We start from the raw sequence: 18,742 nt of genomic DNA on the forward strand, positions 1-18,742 counted from the left end.
GTTAATAATATGGCATTATTAATGTCCTAACTCTAATGGTTATAGCATGCTTATCTAGTAGAATATTCTTTTTTGTTATAAACACATACTATTATATTGAACAGCAGATGGATCATCAAATGGTGTAATAAAAGATCCTCATGGTTATTTGTTGGTTTTCTTTTTTATATTTTATATTGTTTCTAAATTAAAAAAAAAAATGAAACATTTAAGTACTGCCCTATGCCTCCAATTTGGGGCATATGCCACAAGTTAATGAAATCTTCCCAACATTGATTGAGGAAGCAAGAGAAAGGTTTCCTTTTTGAATAAACCCTCTTAATGTGTACAAATGGTCATAGTGTCCCAGGGTACTGGAATATCTGAAATTCTTGTTGGGCTTAAGTATAGAGTTTAAATTATTTCTTATTCTCTTTTGGGGGATTATCTGTTTTGTAGCTAAAGAAATTCACTATGCGCTTAAAGCAATTCATAGTAATTTTTATGTCCTTCCTACTTTGGTTTGTTGTTGTTTTTCTATTTTTTTACATAACTGGTATTCCTCTTGACACTAATCTCCAGGGGACAATTCTTTTTCTTTCCTTTTTTTTTTTAATTTTAATTAACCCCCTGTGTCTTTTATGTGCAAAATGATAAAACTGTGACTTTTTGCTAATGCATGATTTGAAGCCAGAATTTCTTGTTACAAAATTTGGGTTCCTTTCATATGAGGGATTTCCCAAAATCCATTTTCATTTAGAGCATTATATTTTCACTTACAATTTTTATGGAAACTGTTTCCTTCATTTTAAATATAAGAAGATGTAAAATGAATCTTACCTAACCAGGAAGAAGATTCTAATTGAATTATTTGTAATATCTGGGTCATCATTGTAATGAGTGTAAGAGAAAGTGAAAGATATTAACAGATGCATATCATGTCCAGAATGCATATTATTCTTTAGACTCCTAGAGAAAAGCTTTGGAATGAACTTTCCTCTTAAATTGTTGAATTTTTTTATAAGAGAGAGAATGTTCATCCTTTATTTTTTTTATTTTTTTTAATCATTTTTTTTAAGATTTATTTATTTATTTATTTGACAGAGAGAAATCACAAGTAGGCAGAGAGGCAGGCAGAGAGAGAAAGAGAGGGAGGAGGAAGCAGGCTCCCCTCCAAGCAGGGAGCCTGATGCAGAGCTTGATCACAGGATCCTGAGATCATGACCTGAGCCGAAGGCAGAGGCTATAACCCACGGAGTCACCCAGGCGCCCCTCATCATTTATTTTTGACCCATTTCTACCATATTCCCATAGGAGGAAAATTATACCAATGTCTCCTATTTATGGTAAGTCACTTATAGTTTGCAATAAATATCTGGATCATAAATGAAAGCAATACCTCAAGTATAAGTCAGGTAGTAGCCACTGACTTTTGAACTGTAATATATTTTTATATTTTTATGTAGATTCAATCATCAAAACTTCACGATCAAATGCAGCTGATATGAGAACACTGATGTGTTAGAAATCAAAGAAAAATAACATTAAGTGAAATAAGACAAAAAAACAATGGGGAATTACTACATTGTGGAAAAATAAATAATGGTATATATCATGAAATTTCAATCATAGAGAAATGTATAACTCATTGTTTCTATATTTCACATATATTTAAGCATTATTTTTGAATAAACATTATGAATTGACATTAGTTTAATTCTTTAGATGTTATAAGAACTTTTCAAAAATTTTTAAGCTGTACATAGAAAACACATTTAAAGTCAAGCTTATGTTTTATTTAAACACTTTAACAGAACTCAGCTCTTTTGGAAATAATCAGCTAAAATTCATATTATCTTTTAAGTTCAAATAGAGAAAAGGAAAAATTTAATAGTGTAACATAGCTTTTACTTAAATGGAACAATAAGTTAGAGGCTGCCTAGGTTGACCTATGTTATAATTTTAAGTATTATCCGTCTTATTAAGTTGGATCAACCTTTTAACTTATTTACATTTTTACTATGCCTTTTTTCTATAGCTTTTAAAAAAAATCTTATTTCCACTTCTGGAGTTGTTTTCCTACATCTATTCCATAAGACTCAAATCTGAAATGAAGAATCAGTCAAGAGAGATGGAGTACATTCTCCTAGGATTGACCGATGACCCACAACTGCAAATTGTGATTTTCATATTTCTCTTTATAAACTATGTATTGAGTATGATGGGGAACTTAACCATCATTCTTCTTACATTGCTAGATCCCCGCCTCAAGACTCCCATGTATTTTTTCCTCCGAAATTTCTCATTCATGGAAGCTTCCTTGACAACAGTCTGTATTCCCAGATACCTGATAAGCATCGTGACTAAAAACAAAATAATTACCTACAATGGTTGTGCATCTCAGTTATTCTTTTTCCTCTTATTAGAAATTACAGAATTTTACTTACTGGCTGCCATGTCTTTTGACCGGTATGTAGCAATCTGCAAACCCCTCCATTACCCCATCATTATGAACAACAAAGTGTGTTACCAACTTCTATTCAGTTCATGGACGGTTGGCTTTCTGCTTTCATTTGTACCACTGGCTGTGGGACTAACACTGGATTTCTGTCCTTCCAGAGGAATTGATCATTTCATGTGTGATATTTCCCCTATACTGCAGCTTTCCTGCACTGACGCTCATTTCTTGGAATTGCTTGCATTTGTCTTAGCTATTGTAACACTCATGGTCACTTTGCTTTTAGTGACTCTTTCTTACACATATATTATCAAGACCATTCTAAAAATCCCCTCTGCTCAGAAAAGAACAAAGGCTTTTTCTACTTGTTCTTCTCATATGATTGTAGTCTCCCTTACTTATGGTAGCTGTATCTTTAATTACATAAAACCAACAGCGAAGGAAAGGGTGACTTTATCTAAAGGTGTAACTGTTATTTACACCTCAGTTGCCCCTTTATTAAACCCTTTCATTTACACTCTCAGAAACCAGCAAGTGAAACAAGCCTTCAAGGACACACTCCAAAAGATTTTCTCTTTTTTCAAAAAATGAAGAGGAAATTTAATTTAAAAAAATCTTAGATAAAAAGTAAATAAAATTTTTGACTTAAAAGTTTACTTATTCTGTCCTTCAATTAGTTCACCTCATAATATTTTTTCACCTCACAATATTTTAACCAAACTTTTCAACGAAGAGCATCCTTTCCTTCCTACTTCTCTTTATTGTCATAATTCCTTTCAGAGATCAAGGTGAGTCATCTATTAGGTTATCAACACAAATATGAAATTTATTTTATTCTCCAGAACATGGTACTGACCTCCTCAAAAAAAAAAAACAATTTTAAATTGATATATATCACAAGATTTTAATAGAATTTTACAGACATCAATATAGCAACATGTACTATCACTGTGACTTTAAGAAGCACTTCAAATATAAGTCAGTTGTTTTCAACAAGTAAAGAAAAAGGCATACTTCAAGTTATAAAAAGCACGTATGTTCTAAAATGGAGCAGGATTTCATCTGGTAGGTCTATTATAGATCTGAAAATTTGGAGTGAATAAGAATCACACCTGTTTGTATTACTTCAAAACAAAGTCAAGGTTCTCATTCCTAAAATGTCTCTTCAATACACCTGTAGTACAGTGTAGAAATGTGGACTCTAGCTAATTGGAATATAGGTGGCTTCCATAACAGTTTCCTTTTTTAATATCAAAACCTATGTGAGCAGATTTTTATTTTATAGACATTGTTATGTTAAATGTATTGTGGATGGGTATTTGGGTATTGGAATCTGAGAGACAAGTTGGAGGACTAATGTTTTAAACTAAGTGAGTTATTTGAGAGTTGAAATGCAATAGTGTGAATGAATTTGAAGCTCCAGGTGATGGCTCCAGAGAAATTTAGGAACACAAACTGAGAGGAATGGTTGAACATTTGGATATATGGGATATATGGGATAAATGGAAGAGATTTTTAAAAATGAGTTACATTGTCTTTCAACGTCCTTTCTGCCTACTCCTGTGTGGACTCACTCATATTTTTATGCTATTAAAGAAGGGAGTGTTACTTGTATGCCCTCAGATAAAAACAAAGTATAAGCCTACAAAGAAAACCATGAAATATAATGAGTTCCATATTGATATAATATGCCATCAGAGAAATATGAGTGAAAAAAAAATCATTTTGGTATTTAATGCAGTAACTTCTATCCATGTAGCCCTAAGGGAAAAAAGAAATAAGTTCAGGTTTGTATTCTGATTTATATTACTTCTTTAAATCAGCACTGTTAGCCATATTCTTTCTGATGGCAATTACAAGGAAAGAAGTTCATGTTATTATATTCAAGGCCCTCAAAGCCTTCCATTAAGCTCTTTAAAAACTACTAGACCCTTATTAGATTTGGATTATGAGTATTTTTCTTATTCTTTGGATTGTCACTTCACTTTTCTGGTAGTGTCCTTTGGTCACAAAAGTTTTAATTCTAATAAAGTCAAGTTTTTCTATTTTTTATTTGGTTGCTTGTGTTTTCAGGGGCATATGTAAAAGAACCATTACTTAATCCAAAGTAGCAAGATGTATACCTACCATTTATTCTAAGAAATTTATAGTTTTATATCTTACATTTAGGTCTTTGGATTCTCCTGGGTCAATGTTTGTGTATGGTTTGAGGTAAAGATTCAAGTCACAATTTGCATGTAAATAGTTATCACAACATGATTTGTTGGAAAGGCTATTATTTCCCCATTAAACAACACCCTTGTTAAAAATCAATTGACCACTAATGCACAAATCTATTACTTCGAGGTAAAACTCAGTTGCTATACCAGTATCACATTGTCCTGATCACTGTATTTTATATTAATTTTTGAAATTGGAAAGTATGACTCTTTCAATTTTGCTCCTCTTTTTCAATATTGTTTTGGCTATCAAGGTCCCTTGCAATTCCATATGAGTTTTAGGATTAGATTGTTTATTGATGCAAAAAGAACAGTTGAAAATTTAATAAGGATTACATTGAATCAGATCACTTTGGGAACTGTTATCATCTTAATTAACAATGTCAAGTGTACTACCCAATAACATGGAATGTCTTTATTTATTTAGGACTTCTTTTTTTTTTTTTTTTAAGTTGTTTTTTTTTTTTTTTTTTTTTTTTTTTTTGGTACAAGTGTGTACTTTCATGGTTAAATTTACATAAATAACTCCTACAACTGAACAATAAAGAAGACCAACACTCAAGAAAATATAGACAAAGGGCTTGAAGAAGATATAGAAACAGACAAAAAGCACTTGAAAAGATTCTCGAGAACGGTAGTCTTTAGGAAAATGTAATTCAAAACTACAATGACATACCACTTCACAGCTACTAGGACAGTTAAGTATGTGTATGTGTGTGTGACTATGTGGGTGTGAGTACATATATGTTCGTTATATATAACACAAAAAACAAGTGTTATTGTATATAATAACAAGTGATGATGTACAGAATTACAAACCCCATATGCTGCTGGTTGGAATATAAAACATACAGCCACTTGGAAAAGTTTGGCAGCTCATCAAGAAGGTAAACGCAGAGTTACCATATAACCTAGAAATTCTAAGAATTGAAAACATATGTTCATGCAAATATTTCAATGCACATTTTCACAGAGGATCAGGCATTAAGAGCCAAATATCAGAAACAACACATGTAACCTTTAAGTGATGAATGGATAGACAAAATGTGGTACAGGTATATTTCACTTTATTGTGCTTTGCTTTGTTGTATTTTGCATACACTACATTTCTCACAAGTTGAACATTTGTGACAATCCTGCATCAAGCAATTCTAATTGGCTATTTTTCCAACAGCATTTGTTCCTTTCTGCATCACATTTTGGTAATCTCACAATATTTCAAGATTTTTCATTATGATATATTTATTATGGTGGAGAAAGTTTTAGTGGTATAGATAGAATACCAAACCAGCCACAATATTCCCTTAAACCAAAGCTTACCACAGAGGAAGGCCCTAATTTTCTTCAATTCTGTGAAGGCAGGAAGAAGTGAGGAACTTACAAAGGAAAAAAAAAAGTCTGAAGTGAGAAGAGATTGGCTCATGAGGTTTAGGGAAAGAAGCCATCTCCATAACATTAAAGTATGCAGTGAAGCAGCAAGCACTGATGTAGTACCTGAAGTGAGTTATCCAGAAGACCTAGCTAAGATAATTAATAACAGCGACAATACTAAACCACACACTTTCAATGCAGATGAAAAAGACTTATAGTTGATGAAGATGCCATCTAGGCTGTTTATTCCTAGAAAAGAGGAGCTAATGAGTTGACTTCAAAGGATCAAAGTCTAGCCTGACTCTCTTATTAAGGTTAAGGCAATGCTCATTCATCATTCTGAAAGACCTAGGCCTAAGAATTATGCTAACTCTACTCTGCCTGTGCTCTATAAATAGAATAACAAAGTCTGGATGACAGCACCTTTGTTTACAGCATGGTTTACTAAATATTTTAATCCACTGTTGAGACCTGCTCCTCAGTTAAAGATTCTTTTCAAAATATTGCTGCTCATTGACAATGCACTTGGCCATTCGAGTTCTGATGGAGAGGTACAATATGGATAATGTTGTTTTCATGACTGCTAACACAGCAATCATTCTGAAGCCCTTGGATCAAGGGGTAATTCTGACTTTCAAGTCTTATAATTTTAAAAATACACTTCATAAGGCTAGAGATGCCATGGATTCTGATTTCTCTAATGGATCTGGGCAAAATAAATGGAAATTTTTCTGGAAAGGCTTTACCACTCTAGGTGCCACTAAGAATATTCATGATTCATTGCAAGGGGCCAAAAGAGTCAACATGAACAGGAGTTTAGAAGAAGTTGACTGAAACTTATAGTATTTATAAATATCAGTTATTTTTCTGTGTAGAAACAATTGAACCCTGGATTTTGGTCAGAATCATTTCTATTATACCAGTGAGAATGAATCTTGGAAGAAATTCAAAGTCTGATTTACTTATTTCTGTGATTGGGGATCTTCTCATATTTTAAACCATTTATAAATTAAAAATTACTGATTCATTCTAGTTGTGTCAATGTAATAAAATTTATTAATGTATCTTACATAAAAGCATATATAATCATTTTAATCCCATAAATTTGGACAAGAATTGACAAAGCATATATAGAATATCTATATCATGCTTAATAATTTCCCTGGCCTCTTCAGAGTCATTCCCTTTACTCTCCATGCCTGCTATTGGATTCAGATATACACAGATGTCTTTTGGCCACTTCAATTACTTTTACTTTTTCTGGAATTTCTTATAAAAGAAATAATAAATTGGGAAATTTAATTTCACAATTGGAGGATCACCCATTTTATTCTATGCATGCTTAAATTCTTTCCTTTTTGCTAATGTTATTTGGCAAATCTAAATTTACCATATTTGTTTTAACAAATTCAGAATCTCTGGCATCCTTTTGTTATAGCCAGTCTTCCCTCCCCACCCACACATTGGTATTCTTTTTCTCTGTGGAATCTCTCCACAAGACTCAGTGATTTGTTTCAATTAGTATCATAATCAAGTACACACTACATTCTGAAATGCCAGTCCCTAGAAGCATATATCTTCCCATAATGTCCTTCTGAAATAAGTGTCAAAGGAAAATTAATTAGGCGTGAGGATTATTCCCCTATTCTTTGTTGACTCTACTCCTCAATTACCATTCTCCATGGCAGTTGGAATTACAGAATTACACCAATTGTCTTAGAGGAAAAGATACATGTAAGAAGTAAGAAGGATACATGAAAAGAAACACCATTCACCATTTTGTTGCTGTTTTTGACATCTCATCCCAACTTCTTAATTAACATCTTCTACTCTCTTTTTAGATACAGCATGTTGCAAGACAACCTACTTTTCTCCTTTGTGCTACTATCTATTTGATCTTTTGAGCTTTATACCCAAAGACTTGCTATAGAATAGTACACTGTCTTACCTCTCATCTTTGTTAACCTTTCATGAATCAGCATATTTGGTTTAAGGCTATACTTCCAGTTATATATAGAATCACAAAATGGTATAACTATAAGAAATCATAAACTTGCAAATTCTTACAGCATGGGTCCTATATCAGTCAGGATTCAGGTGAAGGTAGGATTTCTATAAGCACTTTGGAAAGAAAGGAGATAATGGAGGAATTATAGCTTTTAAAAATAATGAAAGAGATAGCTATGGAAGGAAAAGTTTGAACACCAAGGAGAATATTGAGGAAACTAACACCAAAGATCTCATGTTGAAGCCTTGTGAGAATGCTTCAAGAAAGCTTAACGGGAAATCACAGCGAGTCTCAGTTATTTCTGAGAAAGCATCTACCAATAGTATTAGCAATAAAGTTGGTAGTTTTCAGACACTTCCTGAAAATCCACTATGATCTAGCCTGCAAGCACCAGCCTGGCTTCAAACTGTAGAGCAATAGTCTCCACTTCCCTTCCAACTTCCAAATTTTGCACCAAGTCCTATCACTGACAAATCATAAATTAAGACCATACAGGGAAGGGAACCTTCAGAAATAGCATCCCAGTTTCTCTACAGCACTGAGAGAACAAATAAAATCATATTCACACGTATCCGTTACTTGGAGCTCAACTTATCTCTGGGAGGACACAATTCCATTCACAACAGTGATCATATATATTGTATGGAATATGCTGAAGAGAAATCAATACCTTGAGAATAATTAAAATTATAAGCCTGTAAATTAAAAAACAAACAAATAAAAGCCCAATATATAAACAAATGTATAAGAAAAAGAGAAAATACCAGTTAACATGCAAACAGCTTCCTTTACTTTCTTTTGGCCCTTTGCTGTCTGTGTTCCCTTGCTAAACACAAGGCATGCTTCTTTTTCAACTTAAAGTTAAGCTCCTTTTGCAAACTTGTGCATGAAAATTCCTACCCCATCTGCTAACCACTTTGCCATTTATAATCCATACATTACTATTTATTGTTGTCAAATTTTCTTTCATATAATTTTAGAACGTATTCCTTTATGGATGACCAGAGTCTCAGAGAGTTTCTATTTTGATCAAGATCAATAAGATAGTTAATGAAAGAACCAGAAATAGCACCCAGAGTTTTATTTTTATTTTCAGATTTTACTAATTTTGCTTTTTCCCATTTTATTGAGATAAAATTGACATATAGCACCATACAAGCTGAATGTATAAGTATAATGTCTTGACATATGTATATTACAAAATGATTACCATGTAAGTTTAGCTAATATCCATAACCTCATAGAGTTACAAATTTTTTCCCCATGTGATAAGAACTTTTAGGATGTACTCTCTTAGAAACTCTCAAATTGAGAGTTTCTAAGGAAACTCAGCCTGGGTGGCTCAGTGTGTTAAAGCCTATGCCTTAGTCTTGGGTCTTGATCCCAGGGTCCTGGGATCGAGCCCTGTATTGGGCTCTCTGCTCAGTGGGAAGCCTGCTTCTCTTCCTCTCTCTGCCTGCCTCTCTGCCCAATTGTGATCTCTGTCTGTCAAATAAACAAAATAAAAAAAAAATACTGTCAAATTTACTCTACACTGGCATTAACTGTAGTCATGTTGCTGTACATTGCATCCACAGTACTTATTTATCTTATACCTGAAAGTTTGTACCTTTTGGCCAACTTTGTGTATTCCCTCCCTGTACAGCTTGCCTCTGGTAACCACAAATATGATCTCTTTTTTAATGAGTGTTTTTTAGATTCCACATATAAGTGAGATCATACATTACTTGCCTGACTTATTTTACTTAGCATAATGCCCTCAGGGTCCAACAATGTTATCATAAATGGCAGGATTTGCTTCTTTTTGATGGCTGAATAGTATTCTATTGCATATATGTATTGTAAATATTTTTACATTGTAAATAATACTGTAATGAACATGAGTGTGCATATATCTCTTTGACATAGTGATTTCATTTCCTTTGGATATATACACAAGTGGAATTTCTGGGTCATACAATAGTTCTCACTTTATTTTTTTTTTATTTTTTTGAGGAACCATCATACTACATGTCCCATAGTGGCTGTTCCACTTTACATTTCTACCAAGAGTGCACTACTGTTCCCTTTTTTCCACATCTTCCCCACTATTTGTTATCTCTTGTCCCTTTGATGATAGCCATTCACTCCAACAAGTCCAAGGTAATATTTCACTGTGGTTTTGATTTCCATTTCCTTAATGATTAGTGGCTTTGAGCACATTTTCATGTACCTCTTGGACACTTGAATATATTCTTTGGAAAAATGTCTGTTCAGGACATCTTCCCATTTTCAAACTGGATTGTTTGCAAATTTAAGCTGTTGAATTGTTTGAGTTCTTTATATATTTGGGCTGTTAGTCCTGAATCAACTTTATAATTTGCAAATATATTCTCCCATTCCATATATTCTTCCATTCCAAACAATTTTGCTGATTGTTTCTTTTGCTGTGCAGAAAATTTTCAGCTTGTAGTCCCTCCCACCTGGTTTTTGTTTTGTTTTGTTTTTGTTGTTGTTGTTGCTTTTGCTTAAGGTATTATATCCAAAAATCATTGCTAGGACCTATGTCAAGAGCATTTTCCCCCAAAGATACAGATGTAGTAAAAAGAAGGGCCATCTGTACCCCAATGTTTATAGCAGCAATGGACACAGTCGCCAAACTGTGGAAAGAACCAAGATGCCCTTCAATGGACAAATGGATAAGGAAGATGTGGTCCATATACACTATGGAGTATTATGCCTCCATCAGAAAGGATGAATACCCAACTTTTGTAGCAACATGGGCAGGACTGGAAGAGATTATGCTGAGTGAAATAAGTCAAGCAGAGAGAGTCAATTATCATATGGTTTCACTTATTTGTGGAGCATAACAAATAGCATGGAGGACATGGGGAGATAGAGAGGAGAGGGGAGTTGGAAGAAATTGGAAGGGGAGGTGAACCATGAGAGACTATGGACTCTGAAAAACAATCTGAGGGTTTTGAAGGGGCAGGGGGTAGGAGGTCAGGGTACCAGGTGGTGGGTATTATAGAGGGCACAGATTGCATGGAGCACTGGGCGGGTGCAAAAATAATGAATACTGCTATGCTGAAAATAAATAAAAAATAAATTTTAAAAAAAAGGAAGCATTTTCCCTGTTTTTTTTTTTTTCTAGGAGTTTTATGATTTCAGGTCTTACAGTTAAGTCTTTAATCTGATTAAATTTTCTGAGTGGTATAAGATAAAGGTCTAGTTTCATTCTTTTACATGTGAATATCTAATTTTCCTAGCACAATTTATTGAAATAACTGTCTTTTCTCCATTGAGTACTCTTAGCTCCCCCCTCAAATATTTGACGTATATGCATTTAGGTTTTAAAAAGTAAGATTACTTTTTTTCCTACCACTTGTTTGAATTTGCTTTATTCACATATGATTTTTGTTCACATTAAAATATTAAAAATTGAGGGTCCCTGGGTGGCTCAGATGGTTGGACATCTGCCTTTGGCTCAGGTCATGAGCTCCAGGTCCTGGGGTCAAGTCCTGTATCAGGCTCTGGCTCAGTGGGGAGTCTGCATCTCCCTCTCCCTCTACCTCTCCCCTTGCTTGTGCTCTCTCTGTCTCTGTCTCTGTAGCTCTCTCAAATGAATAAAAAATATCTAAAATTTTTAAAAAATTGATTAAACAAATTATCAATTTTTTTCTATCAAACATTTCTCTACAAATTTGTCAATAGTTGTAGATGGAGAAAATGCATCCAACTAATCTGAAAATTAATAATATCATTATAGTTTTTAAATTTTATTTATTTTTGTGAAAGAGAAAGAGAGAGGGAGAGAGAGAAAGCACAAGCAGGAGCAGAGGGGAGGGACAGAGGGAGGGGCAGACTCTCTGCTCAGCCTTTTGCAGGACTCAATCCAGGATCCTGGGATCATGACCTGAGCTGATATGAGCTTAAGGTAGATGCTTTATGGATTGAGACACCCAGGCACCCATCATTATAGTTTTTTAAGGCCACCTCCAAAGGCCTATCTCAAATTATTTCTGCACCATCTCTAGATGGCCTTAAATCACACATAAAAGGTTATTCCCAATTAATTTATGATGAAGAGGGGTTTCTGTCTCCACATATCAATATATTCCATATCTACATATGCACATGTAATTTTTCTCCTAGATTTAGAATGTTCTATTCATAATGTTTCCATGCAAGCCATTTTGATAGAACTTACAAATTAATTCACTCAAATGGTATTCTTGATTGTTTTTTTATCCATTAAACTTCTTCATTAAAACAAAAACAAAGAAAATCAAAAAACCTGGAACTGACTTCTGATGATTTACACAGGAAAGATTGAAAAGATGCGAGAAGTATACCACATATAAAATTGGAAGGAAAATTCAATAAGCAGCATTCAGGACCACGGTGAAAATCCAGATTCAGTTGTGTAAACACACTGATGTGGCCACAACAAAAACTTGGGACACCAGAGCTTAAGCTTGCACTACCAACGCTGGACACTGGGGACCGCCACTGCCACCGCAGTTTCCACTGCCCCTAGACACTGAGAGAGGCTGGTTTCATGTGAAACACTGTCCCCATTTCTTTGCATCCATAAATCAGAATTCAAAATCTGATTAGTTAAGTTTAGTGTACAAGCCCACAAACTAGCTCTAAGGGAATCTGGTAAAATACTGTCTGGGCTTCACTTTATCCATGGAAAATGGTTTTGCCTTCCCTAAGACTCAAAATGAGGAGTCCAGAGGCTAAGTGGTCAGTAATTCATCACTATTTCCTCCTTTTTGAATATAGTGAATTGTGGTAGCACAATGGAAACTCACAGGACTTTGAAACAAGCCTGTAGCACAGATGATGGTTCATGGGGGATACATAGTTATTGAGTATTGGGTCCTGAATTCAAAACATTATCTGACTACCAAGTATGTAGGTTTCATTCCATAATGAATCAGCATTTGATGCATATTTTATTCACTCTACTACCTGAAAATACACAGCACTCACTATCAATATTATTTTGTAGTCCTAGATTATAAACGTGTATTACGTGCATTTTGTAGCATTGATTTTGGCAATTGAGAATTTTGCTTTATCTCATCATTATATAATTACATTTTTATTAATTGCTCTTGGGTTTTATCTCCTAACCACAATTAAAACTCTCTTTGGGCAGTGTTATTTCCTGCATGTTAAATATAAATATGAAGCAATGCTATACATTGGACTAGATTCACTAATTTGACCTGATCACCATTGAAATAAGCCAGATAGACTTTTTAAGCTACATTGAAATATCAACACGTTAATTATTCTTCTTGCCTCAGCTCTCATATATGTGACAGGATTGGATGACATGTAAAGTAAGAACTAACCAATTCTTATTTTAGGGGTACCAGAAGTACCAGTTTTGGTCTTTGAAGACATCCTCGACACTCATAATTACAGACATTTGTAAGAAATATTTCCAGAAAGTCTTCTAAATAACAGTATAGGAGCATATATATGGAAGAAATCTATGGAATTGTACACTTAAGAAAAATTCCTTTTTTTCATACAACTAAAAAAGACAATCATACCACTAAAAAAAAAAAGTGATGAAAATATTTGTCCAAAGAAAACTCTGGAATTGTTGTTAGTGATAAAAATTTTAGCATTTTGGGGGGTGAACAACTCATCAGATAAGTCCTTTTAATCATCTCTTCAGATATAATAATGACTCTATTAATTAGCTTTTGGAACTCTAAAGAAGAAATCAATTTTTAAATTGAGGATGACAAGCTCGGGAAAAAAAAAGTCTCTTCAAGGAGTTTGTGGCTCTTTGACTTAAAGTTATAAATTTATTTATACTTACATTCAATCTATAAAACTATATGTAAATTTGTAAATTGAGGATGACAGGCTTGATAACCAGTCTCTTCAAAGAGTTTGTGGTTCTGTAACTTACACTAAATTTATGAATATATTTAAACTTACACTAAATTTATACATTTACTTATAAATGTATAAATTTATTCATACTTACATTAAATTTATAAAACTATATGAAATATATATGTATAACTATATTAAGAAAACTATATGAGGGCGCCTGGGTGGCTCAGTGGGTTAAGCTGCTGCCTTCGGCTCAAGTCATGATCTCAGGGTCCTGGGATCAAGTCCTGCATCGGGCTCTCTGCTCAGCAGGGAGCCTGCTTCCCTCTCTCTCTCTCTGCCTGCCTCTCTGCCTACTTGTGATCTCTCTCCATCAAATAAATAAATAAAATATTTTTTTAAAAAAAGAAGAAAAAGAAAACTATATGAAACATAATGATCATATTATAAATTCCCCAAAGAAGCCATGGATTTTAAATCAGACAAGATATGAAATAAGTGAATACCTTATGAAAATTTTTCTTGCATCTTACAAGAGGAAATTAATTTTACATTTCTCTCAAAACAAAAATGCATAACTAAAGCATACCCTTTCATATATGGGGTCTAAACTATATTTTATGTTATTCTAACAATAATACTATCAAACACTCAGATAGGGTTTATTATGTATCAGGTGTTTCCATAAACTCTTTTCATAAATTACTGTTATGCTATTCTTGATTTTATTATGCTAGCTTATTAACCACATACACATTCACTGCTAAGCTGATTTTACAACCTCACAATCTAATCATGAGTCATAGTCAAATTGTGAAAAACCAGGGACAACTGACTGACTCAGTCAGTTAAGCATCTGACTCTTGATTTCTGCTAAGGTCATGATTTTAGGGTCAGGGGATTGAGCCCCATGTCAGGCTCCACCCTCAGTGGGAAACCTGCTTGAGATTTTCTCGATCTCCCTCTATCCCTCTCACTGTGCTTTCTCTATCTTTCAAATAAATAGATAGATCTATTTAAAAGAGAAAAAAAAAGGAAATAAAGAAAACCATTGCAATAGTCTTACCAGATGGTCACTGAATTTAGCAACATTAATTTGGAATTTGTGAGTTAAGCTTAAACAATTAAAAGGCCATTGAAGGAGAAAGCTTTAAAGGTACTGATATTTCCTACCCCAAACTCCCATTATGCTCAATGGATATAAACTTCAGAAAATAACAATCAAAATAAACATCCCAAATTGCAAATTTGTGATAATTTTAAATTTATAGAGGCTAGCTGCTGCTTAAAGAAAAATCTATACAATTAAGAAATATGTTGACTAATGAAGACTTAGAGCAACAGATACTATTGGTATAAACTGGGTATTCAATACATATCTTTATGAGCATGGGAATGTGAAATTTTCCAAAATTACATTTGACTCAATTTAATTTTGTGTTCTTAATTGATTTAAGGCATTTATGGCTTTACAACAAAATTCCCAAGTATAAATCGTGCTTTATCAGGACGAAAATGTCCTAGAGTTTTTTTTAAGAAATTAACATATTGAATTTCAAATGTTGCAGGGTCTGAATTTGAATTCCTGTGACTACATCTCAATAACCCTACCTTGTCAAGATTCTTAAATTTTCTGATCCTAATTCATCTTTTATGAAAAATAAAAGTATAATAGGATCTATCTGTTGGGTTGTTGCGAGGACATTTTTTTAGGATTTTATTTAAGGATTTTTAAGGATTTTATTTAATTATTTGAGAGAGAGAGAAAGAGCATAAGCATGGGGAGGGCAGAAGGAGAGTGAGAAGCAGTTTCCCCACTGAGCAGGGAGCTCAATGCAGGACTTGATCCAAAGACTCTGGGATCGTGAACTGAACTGAAGGCAGTTGTTCAACTGACAGAACTCCTGGACACCCCACGAGGGCATTTATTAATGTTTTGATAAATCATGTGGGCTATTATTATCACTATTCTTGCTTTTACTATAGTGGAAAGCAAGTATTTCTTGTTTAAATTCTAAGCAACAGCTAATTAATAAAAATTAATAAACAAGTCTGGATGGCTCAGTAAGTTGATTATGACAGTTTTGGTTTTTGGTTCAGGTCATGATTTCAGGACCATGCTACCGAGTCCCCTGTCAGGCTTTGCACTCAGCATGGAGTCTGCTTGAGATTCTCTTTCCTTTCTCCTTCCCCTCTTTCTCTCTCTCAAATAAATAATCTTTAAAAAATGAAATAAAAATTAAGAGAGAAGGAGACGACAATAATTCTTAAAGGGACTATCCATCGAAATGATCTAACAATTATAAATATCTATGCCCCAAATATGGGAGCAGCCAATTACATAAGAAAACTGTTAATCAAGATAAAGACTCATATTGATATGAATACACTAATAGTAGGAGATATTAACATGCCTCTGTCAGAAATAGACAGATGATCGAAGCAGAAAATCAATAAAGAAACAAGAGCATTGCATGACACATTGGAACAGATGGACCTCATAGATACATAAAGAACATTCCACCCTAAAACAACAGAATACTCATTCCTCTCAAGTGCACATGGCACCTTCTCCAGAATAGACCACATACTAGGTCACAAATCAGGATTCAACCAATACCAAAAGACTGATATTATTCCCTGCACATCCTCAGATCACAATGCTTTGAAACTGGAGCTCAAACACAAGGAAAAGTTCAGAAGGAACTCAAACACCTGGAAGCTAAAGACCACCTTGCTTAAGAATGCTTGGATCAACCAGGAGATCAAAGAAGAACTTAAACAATTCATGGAAACCAATGAAAATGAAGACACTTCAGTCACAAACCTATGGGATACAGCAAAGGTGGTCCTAAGGGGGAAATATATAGCCATCCAAGCATCCCTCAAAAAAATTGAAAAATCCAGAACACGCCAGCTGTCACTACACCTTAAAGAACTGGAGAATCAACAACAAATAAAACCAATTCCACACATAAGAAGGGAAATAATCAAGATTAGAGCAAAGATCATTGAGGTAGAAACCAGAGATACAGTAGAATGTATCAATGAAAATAGAACCTGTATTTTTTAAAGAATCAATAAGATCGATAAACCATTGGCCACACTAATCCAAAAGAAAAGAGAGAAAGCTCAAATTAATAAAATTATGAATGAAAGGGAGAGATCACAACTAACACCAGGGAAGTAGAAACAATCATCAAAAGTTATTATCAACAGTTACATACCAATAAGTTAAGCAACCTAAATGAAATGGATGCATTCCTGGAAAACTATAAACTCACAAAATTGAACCAGGAAGAAACTGACAACCTGAATAGACTGATATCTAGTAACAAGATTGAAGCAGTGATCAAAAACCTCCCAAAAAACAATGGCTAAGGACCTGACGGATTCCCTGGGGAATGCTACCAAAGTTTCAAAGAAGAAGTAACACTTATTCTTCTGAAGCTGTTTCAAAAAATTGAAGCAGAAGGAAAACTTCCAGACTCTTTTTATGAAGCCAGCATTACCCTGATCCCCAAACCAGGCAAAGACCCTACCAGAAAGGAGAATTTCAGACCAATATCACTGATGAATATGGATGCTAAGATTCTCAACAAGATCCTAGAAAATAGGATCCAACAGCACATTGAAAAGATTATCCACCATGACCAGGTAGGATTCATCCTTGGGTTACAAGGATGGCTCAACATTTGCAAATCAATCAATGTGATAGAACAAATCAATAAGAGAAGAGGAAGAATCACATGGTCCTCTCAGTTGATACAGAAAAAGCTTTTGACAAAATCCAGCATCCGTTCCTGATTAAAACGCTTCAAATTAGAGGGATAGAGGGAACATTCCCAAACTTCATAAAATCTATCTATGAAAGACCCACAGCAAATATCATCCTCAATGGGAAAAAGCTTGCAGCCTTCCCATTGATATCAGGAACACAGCAAGGGTGACCACTCTCACAACTCTTGTTCAACATAGTATTAGAAGTCCTAGCAACAGGAATCAGACAACAAAGAGAAATAAAAGGTATCCAAATTGGCAATGAAGAAGCCAAACTCTCTCTCCTCGCAGATGACATGATACTTTATATGGAAAACCCAAAAGACTCCACCCCCAAACTACTAGAACTCATAGAGCAATTCAGTAACGTGGCAATATGCAAAGTCAATTCACAGAAGTCAGTGGCTTTTTTATACACTAACAATGAAAATACAGAAATGGAAATTAGAGAATCAATTCCATTACTATAGCACCAAGAAACATAAGATACCTAGGAATAAACCTAACCAAAGTAGTAAAGGATCTGTACTCAAGGAACTACAGAACACTCATGAAAGAAACTGAAGAAGACACAAAAAAACTATTCCATGCTCTTGGATCGGAAGAATAAACATTGTTAAAATGTCTATACCGCCTAGAGCAATCTATACTTTTAATGCCATTCCAATCAAAATTCTTTCGCTATTTCTCAAAGAGCTGGAGCAAATAATCCTAAAATTTTTATAAATCAGAAAAGACCCTGAATCACTAAGGAAATGTTGAAAAACAAAAATAAAACTGGGGGTATCATGTTACGTGATTTCAAGCTTTACTACAAAGCTGTGATCACCAAGAGAGCATGGTACTGGCATAAAAACAGACACATAGACTAGTGGAAGAGAATAGGGAGTCCAGATATGGACCCTCAACTCTATGGTCAAATAATCTTCGACAAAGCAGGAAAAAATATCCAGTGGAAAATTTGACTGTCTGTTCAATAAATTGTGCTGGGAAAATTGAACAGCTATATGTAGAAGAATGAAACTCGACCATTCTCTTACACTGTACACAAAGATAAACCTGAAGTGGATAAAAGACCTC

The 18,742-nt window shown here is 34.1% G+C and overlaps 1 protein-coding gene across 1 annotated transcript; it reads left to right on the top strand.

The window, feature by feature from the left end:
• The first annotated feature begins 2,056 nt into the window (after nt 1-2,056).
• On the top strand, nt 2,057-3,028 carry LOC132020743 (olfactory receptor 6C6-like). Its single transcript, XM_059404894.1, has one exon. The coding sequence runs from the start codon at nt 2,090-2,092 to the stop codon at nt 3,026-3,028; it is 939 nt and encodes a 312-aa protein (XP_059260877.1). The 5' UTR covers nt 2,057-2,089.
• The last annotated feature ends 15,714 nt before the right edge of the window (nt 3,029-18,742 follow it).

Source organism: Mustela nigripes, chromosome 6, assembly GCF_022355385.1.
Source record: "Mustela nigripes isolate SB6536 chromosome 6, MUSNIG.SB6536, whole genome shotgun sequence".
Taxonomy (NCBI): Eukaryota; Metazoa; Chordata; class Mammalia; order Carnivora; family Mustelidae; genus Mustela; species Mustela nigripes.